General features: G+C 38.8%; 1 protein-coding gene and 1 pseudogene across 1 annotated transcript; one reads left to right on the top strand and one right to left on the bottom strand.

Moving 5' to 3' along the window:
• Nucleotides 1-6,423: 6,423 nt before the first annotated feature.
• Nucleotides 6,424-11,249, bottom strand: LOC127411736 (kelch-like protein 31). Its single transcript, XM_051647459.1, has 3 exons — nucleotides 11,104-11,249; nucleotides 7,752-8,954; nucleotides 6,424-7,664 (listed from the first exon to the last, which is right to left on the bottom strand). Exons 2-3 carry the CDS (start codon nucleotides 8,924-8,926, stop codon nucleotides 6,932-6,934), a joined length of 1,908 nt encoding a protein of 635 aa, XP_051503419.1. The 5' UTR covers nucleotides 8,927-8,954; nucleotides 11,104-11,249; the 3' UTR covers nucleotides 6,424-6,931.
• LOC127412049 (elongin-A-like) overlaps nucleotides 9,323-18,432 on the top strand; it is a 25,707-nt pseudogene continuing 16,597 nt past the window's right edge.

The raw sequence follows: 18,432 nt of genomic DNA, 5'->3' as shown, positions 1-18,432 counted from the left end.
TCTGGCAACTGTGGTTTTGCCAATTCTCAGCCTGTTATGTCCCATTGATGACTGTCATTGTTGTGCTTCTGTAGTACAGTGGAATCAATTGGATTGTTGAACAGAAGGTTGCAGGTTTAAACCCATCCTTGGGCAACTTGAAATATTTTCATTTTTTCTTTGTCATTTGATCTCTATGTGTTCTCTGGGTTTTGCTTAGTGTTGTGCAGTAGTTGCCGTGTTGGTGCTTGACCCCGTAATTGCTGCTTGCAGCTATATTCATAATTGTAATCTGTAAAAATGTAAATATCAGACAGAAATACAAAGAAATACAATCCTTTCCTTTATGGAGTCGGACTGCTCTAAATGAATATCTTTTTATATGGACATGTGAATATCCAAATATGTGCATGGGAACACAACCTGTGTGCGAAACATTGAAAGAAGAGCACGCTTCTTAATGGTAGACCACTCCACCCAAACTGCTGTGAGAATGAGTAAATAAGCTAAGCTTGCTAGCTAAATTTGCTGAGACTTAATAATACTACTTATTAATAACTTAATATAAAAAATTGCATTGTTTGTTTTTTTTTTGTTGTTGTTGTTGTTTTTATTTATTTATTTATGTATTTTTTTTTTTATAAAGATGTATGATGATCAAGGAGGGTGGAGTAATCCTTAATAAATAAATAAAATTATACATTTTTAAATAATGTAATACTGTGAAGCAACACAAAAGAGCAGGAATATTGAGGTTATTTCATTAGCATCGGTCTGTGTAATTCAATTAAATACAATTCGTTTTTAAGACCATACCAAATCAAATGCAAAAATAGAAAAACGGTTTGAAACTTTTATTTTTAATTTTTTCGGTTACTTCAAGAATGGATAATTGTCAATTTCTTCATTTTAACTTTTTCTAAATTGTGACTGACATAATTTTTTTAATAATTGACATCATCAATTTTTAATTTTTCTATTTTTTTGTCTTGCAGTTTGCGCTGTGGGCTGTACCATTAGCGTGGGTGTGTGGTGAACAGACTGCATTGTATGATGAGGAGTAGACGTACATGGGACCTGTAGTGAACATCTAAATTGGCATGGGAATGTCATGTGTCGAACGTTACAAAATTAACCAAATGCAGACCTGAGCGGACACTGGCGAATGTCCGCAGGATGTCCCCTGTTTGCTGGGTATCCGGTTCAGTCGAGCACATCGCCAACATCATTGGTGAAACTTGTTGGATAAATCATGATGTAAGTGATACTTGCAGCTTGTAGAATCTTCAGAGAAATTAACAGAACTCCTGAAGAAAACTTTTGTGCAGGGTTTTTATATTTTTTTAATTTTATTTTGCACCTTCCTGCGATGTGTTTATATATAGGTTAAAAAAACTGCCATTGACCATATGTTATCAACTGAATGTGATTTATCGATGCCAATATTGAATTATGAAACCTAAGTTATAGAGTTCATATCAAATGAAGAAACTGTCCAACCTATCACATTAGACAGCATAATTTTTTTTTAGAAAATCAAGCAAAAGTGAATTCTTTCTGCAAACTTTTCAACCCATGCCAAGCAATTCTGCTGGAAAAACGATATACAATTTATGAAGCAGAGTTGGAAATAAACTTTGAAGAAATAAATGCAAGATGTAATCTTTGGGCTGCAACTTAATTTTAGGCAGATGCCTGCTTTTCATATGGCTGGGGCAGCCATCATAATTTTCGATTGAGTAATTGAACACAGCCTTTCAGAAGTTGAGTTTGGATGATGGAACACAAGGATTTTGTACAGTAACACCTTTATCTTCACAGTCAATGGGACAAAATCAGGTGTTTGCATTTGATCAATCAGCCAGCCTTTGGCCAGCCAACAGGACATGCCACTTTCCTTGTTCAGACTACTGAAATTGGGCAGAGCTCTATTTTGGGGAAAACTCTTGATTTCAAAGAGACCTCTGCTTTCAGGCAAACTCCTGATTTTAGATAGACCACTGCTTTCAGATCAACTCTTGATTTCGGGCAGACCTCTGCTTCCAGGCAAACTCCTGCTTTCGGCAGACCTTTACTTTCAGGCAAACTCCTGATTTCAGGCAGACATCTGTTTTGAGGCAAACTCCTGATTTTAGGCAGACCACTGCTTTCCGGCAAACTCTTGCTTTTGGGCAGATATCTACTTTCAGGCAAACACTTGATTTTGGCCAGTCCTCTGCTTTCAGATCAGCTCGTGATTTCGAGCAGACTTCTGCTTCCATGCAAACTCCATGCTTTTAGCAGACCTCTACTTTTGGGCAAACTCCTGATTTAGGGCAGATCTCTGCTTTTGGGTCAACTCTTGATTACAAGCAGACCTCTGCTTCTGGGAAAACTCCTGCTATCAGACAGACCTCTACTTCTGGACAGACACCTACTTGTGGGCATTCCTCTACTTCAGGCAGACTCCTGAATTTGGGTAAACCTCTGCTTTCAGGTCAACTATTGATTTTGTGCAGATCTATGCTTTCGGGCAGACCTCTGCTTTATCCAGGGGACAAAATCAGGTGCTTACCATTGATCAGGCTTCTGAATTTAGTCTTTCCACCACTAACTCAAGCTTTCTGCCACAGCAGCATCAAGCTCCTCTGTAGGGTACAGAAATGACAATCCCACTGGTTGGACTGAAACCAAGTATGGTGGTATGGATAGAAACCAGAGCTTGCTGGACAGCTCTTCTCTAGTGCTATATCTGGACAAATGAAGTCAAAAGTCAAAAGAGGACCCAGTCATCTCCAGACACACCAGATCATCGGGATCTATCCAGTGGGGTCTCTGATGCCAGTGTCATCCAGTGCAAGGGCATAACACCCAACCTCAACAAGAAGAAGCTAATCTCATTAAATTTCAGTGCTTTGAGAAAGTGCTCAAAGTGTATTGCAGATGTGAAAAACAATCCATTTTGCATTTCAAGACCATGTGAGCATCATAAGTTAAACACAGACTACTCAATGGTCATCACCAAAAAAGTAATTACATTAAATTAATGTAATTGTGATTAATTAAGTAAATACTGTATTGTCTTTCGGGCATCTGCAGACAAAGCAAAAAAACAAAACAAAACAAAAACAAGGGAAAGCTGTTCCGCAAGAATTTAAATCAAATTGTTTGGCAAAGAACATAAAACAAATTTAGTGACAGTTCTATTTGGATGTCACTTGTCTACTGTTGTAACAGATTATGGAGAGTGGTGTTTTAGGACCCAAACACAGTGCTTTATTAAAAAGATTAAAAAAAAAAAACAGGTCTACAGTGACCAAAGATTTCAGATACATGAGCACAAAAAAGACTGTGAGCAAAACTCACTAAACAAATTAAAGAACATAGAACAATGCTATACAGCAGACAAGGGATATGTAATGCCACTGAATACACTGAAACTAAAGGGCTTACCATGCACAAGGGCAAAAAACAATACTAACAAACAAGAATTAATTATAAGACACAACTAATAAACAAACCAATCATAAAACAAAGACTTCAACAAGTCTTTTGAACCAATGAGAAGATAGGAAGTGACTGAAAACAAAAGAGAAGTACAGTATGTACATAGACAAGACAAGACCAGACAGAACTTTGAAAATAAAAGACATGAAATATAAAAACATGAACAAAACTCAACAAGAAAATGCAACTATTTATTTAAAAAATGAATGACAATGAACCCCAGTCCCCTTTAAATAGGCCTGTGTGGACTGGACCTTGGTTACAGAAACTGGCTTTTGAAACACGGAATGTGACCTCTCTGGTGGGAAAGTAACCGGATTTGGTGTGTGAGATACCAGCTAAATATAGTCGGACTCACCTCTACGCACTGTTCTGGCTCTGGAACCAAACTCCTGGATAGGGGTTGGACTCTGTCCTTCTCCAGAGTTGCTCAGGGTGAAAGGAGCCAAGTAGGTGTGGGGACACCCACAAGTCCCCAGCTTGCTGCTACAATCTTGGAGTTTAGCCCAGTAGATGAGAGGGTCACCTCAATGCGACTTCGTATGGCAGAGGGAAAAGCTCTGACTGTGGTCTGTGCCTATGCACCAAACCACAGTTCAAAGTATTTGGCCTTCTTGGAGACCCTAAGTGTTCTTGGAGACACTAAGTGGGTCCCTGGAGGGGGTGTCATGTGGATACTCCATAGTTCTGCTGGGCGACTTCAATGCCCATGTTAAATATGGAGGGGAGATATTGAGAGGAACAGCCTGCCTGATCTGAACCTGAGCAGTGTTTTGTTATTGGACTTCTGTGCTAGTAATGGATTGGCCATAACACACATCATGTTTGAACATAAGGATGTTTATAAGTTTGGTATCAGATCACCTTAGGCCAAAGGTCCATGATGACGACTTCATTGTCATATCATCAGACCTGTGGCCATTTGTTTCGCAAACTCAGGTAAAGAGAGAAGCAGGGTTGTCAACTGATCATCACCTGGCACCAGGGTTGGATGAGATTCAACCTGAGATGCTGAAGGCCCTGGATGTTATTGTGCTGTCATAGCTCATATGCCTTTTCAGCACTGTGTGGAGTTTGGGGGACTGTACCTGGGGATTGGTAGACAGGTGTGGTGGTTACAATTTTTAAAAATGGGGACCGGAGGGTGTGTTCCAACTATCAAGGGATCACACTTCTCAGTTTGCCTGGGAAACTTATGCCAGGGTCCTGGAAAGGAGACTCCAGCCATTTGTTAACCCTGAATTTAGGAGGAACAATGCAGACTCTGTCCCAGTCATGGAACAGTGGATTAGCTCTTTACCATAATGCAGGTCCTAGAGGGAGTGTTGGAGTTTGCCCTTCCAGTTTACATGTGTTTTGTGGATTTGGAGAAGGCATTTGGCTGTGTCCCTCGGGGTGTCCTGTGGGGGACACTGCAGGAGTATTGGGTACCAGGGCCGCTGGTACATGCCATTCGGTCCCTGTATGTTCGGAATGTATCCATTCAGTCAGGCTTTTTCCTAGTGGGCGCTGGACTCCGACAGGGCTGTCCCTTGTCACCGATCCTGATATTCATGGACAGGATATCAAGGCGCAGCCAAGGTGTTCAGTTTGGGGGCCTAAGCATTCCTGCTATTTGCAGATGATGTGGTCCTGCTGGCATCGTCAGGCTATGACCTCTAGCATGCACTGGGGCAGTTTTCGGCCGAGTGTGAAGCGGTTGGGATGAGGGTCTGCACCTCCAAGTCTGAGGTCATGGTCCTCTGCTGGAAAAGGGTAGATTTTCCTCCTCATAAAAGTAATCCATTTGACTCCAGTGGTTTAATCCATGTTTTGTGAAGCGATCTAATACATTGTGGGTGAGAACAAACCAAAATGTAACTTCTTTTTTATTGTACATCTATTACATTGATGTACCATTGCAGTCTCTAGACTTGATCATGATTTCAAGCTCTGTTACACTTTATAGTGCTTGACGCATGCACAGAGCACTAGATGGCACTAGAAAGTGTAATTGTGCTTGAAATCATGATCACCAAGGAGACTGCAGATGTCAAGATACAGTGAAAAATGAGTTACCGTTCTCATCCCAAACTGATTGGATTACTTCAAAAGGCATGGATTAAATCACTGGAGTCATATAGAATACTTTTATGCTGTCTTTATGTGCTTTTTAGAGCTTCAAAGTTTTGGTCACCATTCAGTTGCACTGTATGGACCTACAGAGTCGAGATGTTCTTCTATCAATCTTTGTTTGTGTTCAGCAGTAGAAAGAAAGTCATACACATCTGGGATGGCATGAGGGTGAATAAATAATAACTAAATCTGAACAATGGAATACGTGGGGAGTGTTTTTAAACAGCCATTAGCAATTCTTTTCTATAGAAGATGGATCCTGACACAGAATAAAAAAAAGTTAAATAAAATGTCTTGCAATTGCTATTTTATAACTCTGAGATTGAGAGATGTGATTATATTTCTCGCAACTGCAACTTTATTCCTTGCAATAGCAGGATATGAACTCACAGTTACAAGAAATAGAGTGCAATTGCGAGTTTATATCAAGCAATGGTAACTGTATAACTTGCAATTATGATATATAAAGTTGCAATAAAAAGGTTTTGCAAATATGGTGGCTGTTTAGACATTTATTGGTCAGAAAAGCAGGTACTCCCACCCAAAAAGCATGGTATTGGCAGAGAGCTGTCTAAATAAAAAGCCACAATAAAAAATACAAAAATTAAAAATGATGCTTACAGCAGCTTCAAAGACCTAATTTTGAGCAGAATTAAACTATATGGTAAAGAGGAACCAGCTTGGTGAATGGTAAATGGTTATTATTGAGAAGCCCTTGGGCCATCTGATATGACTGGAGAAAAAAGCACATAAACTTCATTCCAGAAGACAAAACAAGTATTACATATCTTTCTATATAAAGTTAATAAAGACAGATTCCAAGAACAATATATCCACAACAGCAACATTTCTTAAGAACCTTTAATAAATATGCAGAGCTTTATTATTTGACAACATGTTTTATGTATTACTGTAAATACAAACCACTGATTTACCTTAAATAAGCAGTATGTTATTAAATGTAATAAAAAAGTAGTGTGTGCAGTTGTCGCATATTTATTTAATATCTAAATACAATGTTTTCCAGCAAGAACATTAAAAATCATGAACCTTCGGCAAACAAAGAATATGTTTAAACTTGACTGCTAGACAGTTCAGGCACAAACTTTATTCACAATTATTTATTCACTCAATTAACTAAATATGCCACCAATGTAATCATTTTCTTCCCCATTCAGTGTCCTTCACAACATAACCTTTCACAACATTCTGAGACTGTCATGAAGTGGCATCCACTAATCCACTAAACATCTCTGAGAAAAATGGATCTTTAACAAATAGTAAGATACACATTTTTACTAATTTTACAATTAGCAATTCAGCTATATTTCCCAACCACTCTTCATGCTGCTTATATACTAACCGGCGCGGACGATACAGAACTGGCCCTCGACTCCCGTGTCTTGCGTGTAGGGATGGTGACAACACAACATGAGATACCAACCGTAGCCTCTGGCAATTCATCATCTTCAGTCCATTCGTTAAGATCGGGGTTATACACCTGAATGCATTTTTTATACTTCTTCTCAATCTCATTCCATCCGCCCAGAAGATAAATCTTGTTATTTAAGGTGACGGCACCTGCTGTGCTCACTCCTGTGAGCAAGGGGGCAACATAGCTCCACTGGCCAGAGTGAGGGTTGTAACATTCAACCGGTAAGACGTCTACTCTCTCGCCACGTCCACCCAGTTGGCTGCCACCAAGAACGTAGGCACGATTTACAATGGTCACGGAACAATGCCATCCTCTTGGGGTGCTTAAACTGTTCTTATCCTGCCAGCTGTCGGTAGATAGGTCGTAAGAACATACAGCACGAGAGTAGGCGTTGTTAATGTAACCGCCGGTCACCAAGATCTTACCATCGATAACTGTGCTGGCATGGCAACATCTAGGGACTTCCATTGGAGCTTTCATTTGCCATTGGTTTGAGGATGGAACGTAGCACTCAACTGATGCCTGGCAGCCATCAGAATTGCGTCCACCCACAGCAAACAAGAGACCGTTGAAGATGTTGAGGCTGAAATGAGTGCGCTTTTGTATCATGTTGGCTAAGTGGATCCATGTGTTAAATCGGGGGTCATATCTGGTGAGAGAAATAAACATAATTGATCCATTTCTTCGTAAACTCATGTGAACTTTTGATAAATGAAAATATTTACAAAAATCTTACCTGGAGAAATTGCTAACTGCATGTTTTGCTTGGTTCCTTGCGTCGTTCTGGTCTTCACCACCAGCCACGTAAAGGAAACCATCCAAAACAGCTGCACACTGGTTGAAGCTCTTTGCAGGCATCTCTGTCAGCTTGTTCCAGACGTTGTCCTCATCTTGGTAGAGAATGTCCTTGCTGAGAGATTTCTCAGTTAAGGCGGGTCGTCCACCCACAGTGAGCAGCACACGGAGGCCACCACGGACCTTGGTCCTTCTGGACTGCAGGATGTTCTGTTGGAATGGCAACAGATGGTAATTCATGGCATCGACCAGCAGACGGTGGCACTCTGCATCTTGCATCATTCTGGGAACTGTCTGTACATGACTAACAAGGTCCTGAGGTGTGATGGTTCCAAAACGAATGTTGGACAGCAGATCAGAAGCGTACTTCAGCCTCTTCTCATCAAAGTCTAACCACTTAATTGCAATCTGGAAAGCTGTGAGCTCCGAAGGCAAATGAAGTGAGTCGTCCATGAGAAATTCGCTGATTTGCTCATAAGTGAGCTTCAGGAACTGTTCCATCTCAGAGAACTCTATAAAGTTCTCCCGCATGAACTTCTGTGCTGCTTCTTTTGTCTCCTTCAGATTGTACGTGTCAGCAATGTTGACGATGTACATACAGTTCTCCACGCTGATCTCTCGCATCAAGAAATCACTGCACATCTTCACCAAAGTATGGATCTGCAACAGCATGGCTGCTGAGATCGTGCTGCCAATGGTGTACAAAGACAAGGTCAGCTTTCCAGAATAAGCATATGTGATGACTGTAGCCAAACCAACTGGAGACAAATCGTTGAGGTCAATCTTCTTGAGGGATGGTTCTTTCCTGATCATATTTTGGATGTACTCACTGCAAGAAGCCATCACAACCTTGTGAACATCAAAGGATTTGGACTTGGTCCCTACGGTCAGATCGCAGAGGAAGCTGTCTTGCCTCATGTGGCCTAGACCCTCCAGGAGGTTAGGTGCATAGGCGGCATCAGTGACCTCCGTTGAGATGCAACTAAAGCCATTTCCACCTTCCAGGAGCGTGTTGAGCCCATTGATTTTGTTAGAGGGACTGTCCTCTACCATGATTGTTATCTCATTGATATCAGCTTTGTTCTTCTTAGGGGCCTTGTTCTTTTTGGGTGCCATGACTGTAGTGATGAGTCACAGCCAAGACCTACAAGGAATAGTGACAATATAAGTGGAAGAACAAATTTTACAACATACAGTATTTTGCACAAATTGTGTAGTCCTAACAGATTTAGTGATAGATCTGAATGCCTTACTTTCTTCCTTGGCACGCGAGGTGTCACCAGAGCAACAATTTTTCTGCACTGTCACAGACAGAACAGTCTTAGTTCAGACAATTCCGTCACAGGCTTGGCAATCTTCGGATATTATTGTTTGTTTAACTGTAGTTTTGTTTTATTATACTTAGAAATACATTATTTAAGTTACATGTACATTATTCTGTTATATCTATGTTTTAGATGCCTGAACCCATTCCTAAACCTAACCAATTACCAACAATATAAAACTGTGGCGATGGGGGCGTGGCCGAGTGACGTCTGTGGAGAGCGAGGCCAAGATATTGAGTGTGGTGAGGTTTGACACCTGTGGGAAATCACCTTTTCTCTCATCAGAGAGAGAGAGAAAAGGGCTCGCTGGCCTACGGATACACCACTATATGGTCCTCAGCCAACTGGATCGCCTCCTCCATTGCCACCGTCCAGCATCGATGGAGGAGGCGATATAGTTGGCTGAGGACCATATAGCCGCATATCCGGGGGCCGCAAGCCCTTTTCTCTGTCTCTCTCCCTCTCTCTCTTTCCTCCCCCTCCCCTGCCCCTCATCCTGTTCCCCAGAAACAGGGAATTCCTTTACCAAAACCCATTCCCGGTCCCATGGGCCGTTCATCCTGCTGGCTTCCCCTAACCCTCTCCGCTCTCACTGCAAACACAAAACATCTGTTAGAGTAGATTTCCCACAGGTGTCAATCCTCACAGCACTCACTCTCTCGGCCTCGCTCTCCACAGACGTCGCTCGGCCATGCCCCAATCACCACAAAACATGTAACAGAAAATCACAAAAAAATATTTACATTACCCTAATATAAAGATGTTTATGGGCACATAACCCGACCCCACTCCTAAACCTAACCAATTCTCAACAAAGACAAAAAGCACTATAAAAGTATTCCAAACAACCCATGCTGCATTTAAAGTCCTCCAAAGTCACACTATAGCTCCATATGAGGACATCAAGAATCAAACTGAAGGTTTTAATCGCTACAAATCTTCCTCTACATGAAGGCAGTCACATGTTATTCAAAAATATACATCTCAGCAGTTGCATGTGGCAGTCGCTCACAAGACACAAAAAGACCTCCCAGTGTAGTTTCATAGTGTGTTGCAAAATGTTATGTTAAGCAGTAAGTTAGGGACTGAAAATATATTGGGAAAAATGCAAAGAAAGTGAATAGTGACTGAGGCTGTCATTCCCTAACATTCTGCCAAACATTTCCTTTTGTGTTTCCAGTATAACCATTTAAATTATACTATATATTATACAGTCAACCACTTTATGCTATAATCAATACACAACTGAGCAAGAGATTATTTTACATTGCTTTACGTATCATTAATTCAGTCAAATTGCATAAGATTGTCACTTTCACAAGTTTTTTCAGCATCAAAACAACAAATTCTCAGCCAGCCCTCTTAAGTCTGTATAGTGACAGCCCTGACTCATATTTCAAAACCATGTGTGGGTTTCTCAACAAATACTGACAATATAACAATTAAACCATGGAAACCAAAAGTAATAAATAAAGTGTAAAGCTGTATACTAATGCTCTTTAAATACTAAAATGAAATCTTAGGAGTTGTTATCGCAGCATATCACTTCAGCATTCCTCTCTTTGCACCTGTCACAATTTTTTCACAACCATGGCCAAGAATAGAAACGCAGTTCAGCACTGCTCTTTTTATAGACTCTATGCTATTTAAACATGTCTGTTTCAATTCAACAAACATGTTTCAGTACTTTAACAAACAAATGTACTTGTAGGCTATAGGTAATTATTACTTCGTGGAAGTTCAAATCGTTTATACTTTCACTGATAGGGGCTTTGAGTTTTATTATATAGGAAACCATCTCTTCTGGTGCTTTAAACTTGTCTGAACAACCTATCATGACACTCCAAAACACTTTAATCTTTAAAGAACTATAAATATCAACCACACAGAACCACATATACATGTTCTTAATAGCAAGAGGGGTTTTGCTTAACTTAATGGTATTTAAAGATAGGATAATAAACTTACCGATGTCGAAATGAAGTTGGTGTAGGAGAAGGACAGACTTGCACCCCCAAGTTGGTGTGCAGGAGAGAGAGAGACGCTAAGTCAGAGGTCCGAATAGAGAGCAAATTAACTCCTCCTCTCCTTCTCTTGGAGAGGCGATTGCGCATATAGCCTAGTGTTGGAGGCGCATTTTGTGTTCCGTTATTCAGCTATAGGTCATAAATAAGAACACTTTAGGAGTGAAATCCGTTCGATGCACTCTGATTCTGTCAGGGTCTGTTTTGCAAGAAACAAATGAACACTGAAGACTTTAAATTACTTTAAAAGACTTTAAAACATAAAATGTGAGTTGTTACATTTGAACGCGTTCTTGCGTTCGAAAACAACCAGAACGAAACGGAACTGAGTCAAAGTCTTTCTAGCAAGTCAGTCCACTGTCGGCCATCTTTGGAACGCTCTATGGAGGCTATTTCCAGTCATGAAAGTGCAGCTCCGATCTACTTGAATGGAGAAAGACCAAAATCTCAAAAACAGTTGGTCAAGATTACGATCAAAGAACATATTTCAAATCAGCAATAAAATCTGACAGTACTGGTGTCATAAATTGTGATTCTTTACCTCATATTATGCTAAAGAATGCAATTTTCCCAGCTTGTATAGCTAATGCGCATGCGCGTTTTAGAGTTGATTGACAGGTGGTGTCTCTCTAAAAGGTGATTGGCTTTTTTAACTGTAAGGCGGTACTTTCTACATCCGTTGACCGTTGGGCGCTCCGTCTCTGCTAAATAATCTCTGACTGAGTGCAGCTTTACGCGTTTTACAAAAGTTGAAGAACTTTGAGATTTTTTGCGGAGCATGAAATACTTTTAAACGTAGGCCTATACAAACACAATGGGGGGTTATGTAGGCTAAATAAAGAGTAGGCTATTCAGAACAACAGCACAAAAGATGGATAAAATTAAGAGGACCTTCCACCCCCAAAAAATAAATGTATAATTCCATGAAATCTTTGCCTTTTTTTTTCTTCATTTAAAAAAAACATTAAACATTCTATCAGTCTTTTAGTGTTAATTGCACTGTGCCATCTCAAGCTAAATTTGTGATATAGCTATGCTTGTAAAAAGTAACAGAGTTGGCAGTTTTACACTTCATTTAGCCATTACAAAATGTACATTTTAAAGTTTAAATTTATATTTATTTATTAATTTAATGCTGATATTTCTACAAACCTTTTAACTATCATTCGTGTTCTATACAAAATCATGGTAATGGGGATGACAATTTAAGGTGGTCCCCTTCTGACAAACTTTACAAAATATAAGATAAATTGATAAGAGACACTTGCATTTGTGGAGTTCACGTCCTGAGAGAATGTGTTGTTGTTTTTTTGGAATTGTACATTATTTTAATAGGGGGAAGTTATGGTGGTAACATGGTTGATGTAAAAAAAAAAATAATAATAATTAAGAGAGAGAGAGAGAGAGAGAGAGAATAGCAAAAACGTACTTGTATTTTTTTTTTTAATCAAAATGTGCATATTTGTTAATAATACCCAACGACCCATAAAATAAATTAATTCAGAGGAATAAAAAAAGGCTGTATTTTTTTATTCTGTATTACCATATTTTGTTCTAAAAATGACCAATGTACAGCACACCATCAATCTAAATCTCCATCTGAACAGATTGAGATTATAGTATAATTCTTACCCATGAAATGAAATGAAAATCAACTCATTTTTTATGCCATAATATGTATATCCAGGTCTAGAATTTAATATTAATATCTACATTAGTGTTTACAAATTTAAAACAGAGGGTTTCATTATGGGGGCATTTTTTGCCCCAGCATTTTGAATTTGAGGCATTTTTGTCCCCCATAATTTTTGACCCTGAACAAAGATTTTTAAATTATTTTTTTTCCCAGAGCAATAACAGTGGTAACGTCTGATAAATATATACACTATATTGCCAAAAGTATTCGCTCACCCATCCAAATAATTGAATTCAGGTGTTCCAATCACTTCCATGGCCACAGGTGTATAAAATGAAGCACCTAGGCATGCAGACTGCTTCTACAAACATTTGTGAAAGAATGGGCTGCTCTCAGGAGCTCAGTGAATTCCAGCGTGCTACTGTGATAGGATGCCACCTGTGCAACAAGTCCAGTCGTGAAATTTCCTCGCTACTAAATATTCCACAGTCAACTGTCAGTGGTATTATAAAAGTGGAAGTGACTGGGAATGACAGCAACTCAGCCCACATAAAATGACAGAGCGGGGTCAGCGGATGCTGAGGCGCATAGTGCGCAGAGGTCGCCAACTTTCTGCAGAGTCAATCGCTACAGACCTCCAAAGTTCATGTGGCCTTCAGATTAGCTCAAGAACAGTGCGTAGAGAGCTTCATGGAATGGGTTTCCATGGCCGAGCAGCTGCATCCAAGCCATACATCACCAAGTGCAATGCAAAGTGTCGGATGCAGTGGTGTAAAGCATGCCGCCACTGGACTCTAGAGCAGTGGAGACGCGTTCTCTGGAGTGACGAATCACGCTTCTCCATCTGGCAATCTGATGGACGAGTCTGGGTTTGGTGGTTGCCAGGAGAACGGTACTTGTCTGACTGCATTGTGCCAACTGTGAAGTTTGGTGGAGGGGGATTATGGTGTGGGGTTGTTTTTCAGGAGCTGGGCTTGGCCCCTTAGTTCCAGTGAAAGGAACTCTGAATGCTTCAGCATACCAAGAGATTTTGGACAATTCCATGCTCCCAACTTTGTGGGAACAGTTTGGGGATGGCCCCTTCCTGTTCCAAAATGACTGCACACCAGTGCACAAAGCAAGGTCCATAAAGACATGGATGAGTGAGTTTGGTGTGGAAGAACTTGACTGGCCTGCACAGAGTCCTGACCTCAACCCGATAGAGCACCTTTGGGATGAATTAGAGCGAAGACTGCGAGCCAGGCCTTCTCATCCAACATCAGTGTCTGACCTCACAAATGCGCTTCTGGAAGAATGGTCAAAAATTCCCATAAACACACTCCTAAACCTTGTGGAAAGCCTTCGCAGAAGAGTTGAAGCTGTTATAGCTGCAAAGGGTGGGCCGACGTCATATTAAAACCTATGGATTAAGAATGGGATGTCACTTAAGTTCATATGTGTCTAAAGGCAGATGAGCGAATACTTTTGGCAATATAGTGTATATATATATATATATATATATATATATATATATATATATATATATATATATATATATATAATATGATTTTTATTTTTTTAGCCAGACTTAATATCTGTACTGAAATTGATTTAAATAATGGATTAAAAAGTGAGACAACTTGCCTCTAGTCTTCCAATCTTGGGCCTAAAATTAAAAAAAAATAAAGTACATGAATTCAAGCAACCTTACTTGAAATCCATAGCAGTGACAGTTATAAGGACCCTTTGAAAGCAAAGTTAAAATAAACCCATTTGCAACGCCACCAACAATTGACATGATATTTCTAGTCTTATAGTTTTTCTGGCACCTTCACGGTGCTGTTTTGTAAGGCATGATGGGCTGTTAGTTTAAAAAAATATATCCTTGTGCACAATCATTATAATTTTCATAATGAAATGAAAATTGTAATGAATCTCTGAATAGAATAGCTTGTGGGTCAGCAGCTGTTGAAAGTGGGTGATGGTGGGGCATTTGGCAGTGGAGAGGTGCTCTTTTCTATAAATAATATGACAGTTGCCTCATGTTGGTTGTCTGTCAATTCAGGCCATGAAGTATGGTGGTTAAGGTAGTTACTTTGTATAATTACGTAATTTACCCAGCGATATGTATGTGGTTTGGTTGCTTATCATTAAAGTATTGTTGTGTTTGATGGGATTCCATAATGCATGCAATGACCCCTCCTTTGCACATGCTTGCCATCAGGTATTTTACTACCATGGTGGGTGCGACTGCATTGCCCATTTATAGTACCTTGCAAATGGCAGAGCCATGACTAAGGTTTCCCCATACATAGTGCCTGACCAGAGTGCTCACTCAGCAAATCTAGATTTTTTTTAGTGAGCCATGTAGCGGGTGGGACATCTTTTACCATTTATAGAATTTCTGTGTGATTGACAAATAAACATTAACATAATTATGTGTAACCTGAGGAAGGTTGTGCACCTTTCAGAATTGAATTATGAATGTCATTTAAACTTTAAATAACTGTAGTTTAACTGTACACACAAGTATTTTTTGTTTTTAATAATTAAAAAATAATACATTTTTAACTGTATTCAAATAATTTGTTTTATTTAAAATTCAATATAAATTACCACATTATCATACACACAACATATAAGTTATTTCTGGAAACAATATATTATATTAATAATATAGTCGATAGTTCCTCCAATTTTGTTGAACTAGATAATCAATCTGTTTTTATTCTACATATCCGGCAATTAATATGCATAATTAGTCAGAACTAATGATACAAACTTTGATTTAAAGCAAAAATGTATTTGAAAATCAGACAAAGGCAAAGGTACAAGACTGTGTACTTAAAATCTTTCATGAGGGTATGAACTACAATCCCATGAAGCATTGTTAATGTGGCTGAAAAGATTAGTCGATGTTATTGACAATAAAAAAAACTGTCGACAAAATTTAGTTGTCGAATAGTCGTTTAATCTCATTTAACGTAACATGAGATCACATTAAACTCTAATGATGACCCGTGAGAGCAGCACTGCAGCTCGTGCCTGACTGAGGAGAGGAAGAATTACACAGATCACGGTCAAGATGCACTCCAAACTTTCCAAACAGCTTCAGGTGATGTAGATTGCAAAGTATGAGGGAATTATAATGCAAAAATACAAAATAAGTAACTACAGAAGCACTCTCGTTGTGGAATAAGTGGAGCCGGAGCTGCCGCTCTGCTGAAGCAAGACTTGCGTGTCGAGTATCTTTAAAGGAAACACCTCAGCGTTACATCTTAAATGCAGTTATATTTAATGCGTTATTGCTGTATTAAAGTTCAAATAATACGGAAGCGGATCATGTAAATAACTACAAACTCCAAAACTGGCATTTGTCTGTGCAGTCAGCGACTCTTCTATGAGTTGTGCAAATGTCCCGATCAAAGAGGGAGAGATTGAAACTGCACCCGGCTGAGGCATACTCTGTCATGGGACGCTCATCCCTCGAGCGCGCACGCTTAATGCAGCTAGATTATAACGTGATGGCTCGCGACTTGTTGAATCATAAAATATGTGTCACTGTGCATTTCTTATCATGAAGAAAATTGGCAATACACAGCTTTATTAATAAGAGGGGGTTTTTATGTGAGTTAAAGATGGATTGAAGTGAACAGTTGAGAGAACAGTTTAGATATTTAAAGGAGTTTTTAAATATCTAAAACTCCTTTAAAACAATGTACATTTACTTTAGCAGCTATACTGTAGAAGAAAACATTTTTTTATCAGAGAATGTTGAATATAATATTAAAAATACAAATATTTTAAAATATCTAAAAACCCTTTAAAAAAAGATGCATTCACCTGAGAAGCAGCATATAAGATATTTAGACTTGCTTTTAGAGAACAGATCTTGAATATAAGTATATTTTGTCTTTACTGTACTCGCAGAAGTATAACCAAGTGGAAAAATACACTTATATTTAAGATACATTCTCTTAAAGCAAGTCTAAATATCTTTTAGGTTGCTTCTCAAGTAAATGTATCTTGTTTTTAAGGATTTTTAGACAATTTTAAATGGAAATCAAGACAAAAACACTTGATAACAATAGGATTTTTTGCAGTGAATTTCTTTACTGAATTAAACTTAAGAAGTATTTTTCCCCCTTTAATTCAGTGATTTTCATTTAGAGGTATTTTTAAAAGATGATTTTGTCCTCTTTTTTGTCAGTAAGAACGTTTAATACAGCTTTATAAGTCAAGGCACAAGCTGAATAATCGGTTAAGAGCTAATGATTAATCGTTGCAATAATCGCAGAATAGTCGAATAATTGTTCTAATAATCTTTAGATTAATTGAGTATCAAAATAATTGTCAGTTGCAACCCTAATTGTGAATGACATAATCAAAATAAAAACAATGGAAAAATATAAAACTTAAGTTGTCAATTAGAAGTATAGAAAGAATATTAAGATTATTGCAAAATATTCAGATACACATATATAAGTAATTATGCTGCATTCCAGTCAAATCGGGAGGTCGGATTTTCCAAGTTCCTACAAGGAACAATCCAATGGAACGCCACTTGAAGTTGGAATTTCAACTTGGAAACTCTTGTGGAAATTTCAACTATGATTTCACCGAGATGCAGGTGTGTGACATCACACAAAAATGTCGGCACTCAGGGAGATATACAAAGTAAGGGAAAAACATTCCCTTTTACTAAATCTTCTTTTGGCTGCTCCCATTAGGGGTCAACACAGAGGACCATCCGTGATCCGCATATTTGACTTGGCACAGGTTTTACGCCGGATGCCCTTTCTGATGCATCCCCCAGTGGCCCTTATATTAAATAAAATCGATAAATGACTCAAAGTTCCTACCTTACATGATATTAAAGCTTATTTAACAAACGGCTGCAGAATGAGGTGTATAAAGCATGGTAAATTATACTCTCTTTTGATAATCTTACACCTGTAGCATAAGTGCTAGCGTTGCAGATTGTTTATGAATTGAGTTTTTAGGAGACATCTCTGGTGACAGTCGAACCCCTGCTAAGATAACGGGAGCATTACAGTTTCTTCCGAGCACCTGGCAATGGAATGCTTTTATGGTTGGAGATCAGAGAAGTCAAGTAGGAATATCCCATATCCGACATGAATGGAACGCAGCATTAGAGTGTATTGAGACCAACTCTCTTTGTTGACACTGATTCTCTGATTGCTGGATCTTTTCTCTTCAGGATCATGGATATTGTAGTTTTTGATCATAAATTCTCCTAACCCGATTTTTGTTTTTAAATGACATTGAAATAATGTAGACTGATGGCTTCAACAGGAGCATCAACCATCATTTAATAACCTCAGCGCTCATGGTATGTCTGTCTTAAAAATGTTTATAATGATCAATTGCCCTACTTACTTCTGGAACCTGACTGTTGCACTCAGTTTAAAATCTGTAGGGTGTGGCCAATTCAATTCAAATTCCAACTCATGAATTTAAATGGAGATTAATTTTGCCCAGCCTTTACTTTAAATTGACCTTTACTCTTTCTGTTTCAGCTGCTGAAAATCTTGAAGAAACTTGAACAACTAGACATAACACTTGAAATTCTGGCTGTAAGAGACCGCTTATTCTATCCTTTAGCGAGTGCTTTGATAAGTATGTAAAGTTTCAATA

The sequence above is a fragment of the Myxocyprinus asiaticus genome, chromosome 21 (genome assembly GCF_019703515.2).
Source record: "Myxocyprinus asiaticus isolate MX2 ecotype Aquarium Trade chromosome 21, UBuf_Myxa_2, whole genome shotgun sequence".
NCBI lineage: Eukaryota > Metazoa > Chordata > Actinopteri > Cypriniformes > Catostomidae > Myxocyprinus > Myxocyprinus asiaticus.
This window is presented reverse-complemented; position numbering and strand designations above follow the sequence as displayed.

Excerpts from the sequence above, each read along its gene's own strand:
- LOC127411736 (XM_051647459.1), bottom strand. The coding sequence starts at position 8,926 with ATGGCACCCAAAAAGAACAAGGCCCCTAAGAAGAACAAAGCTGATATC. Across the intron at positions 7,665-7,751 it reads GCAGTTAGCAATTTCTCCAG|ATATGACCCCCGATTTAACA; the intron begins GTAAGATTTTTG and ends TTCTCTCACCAG.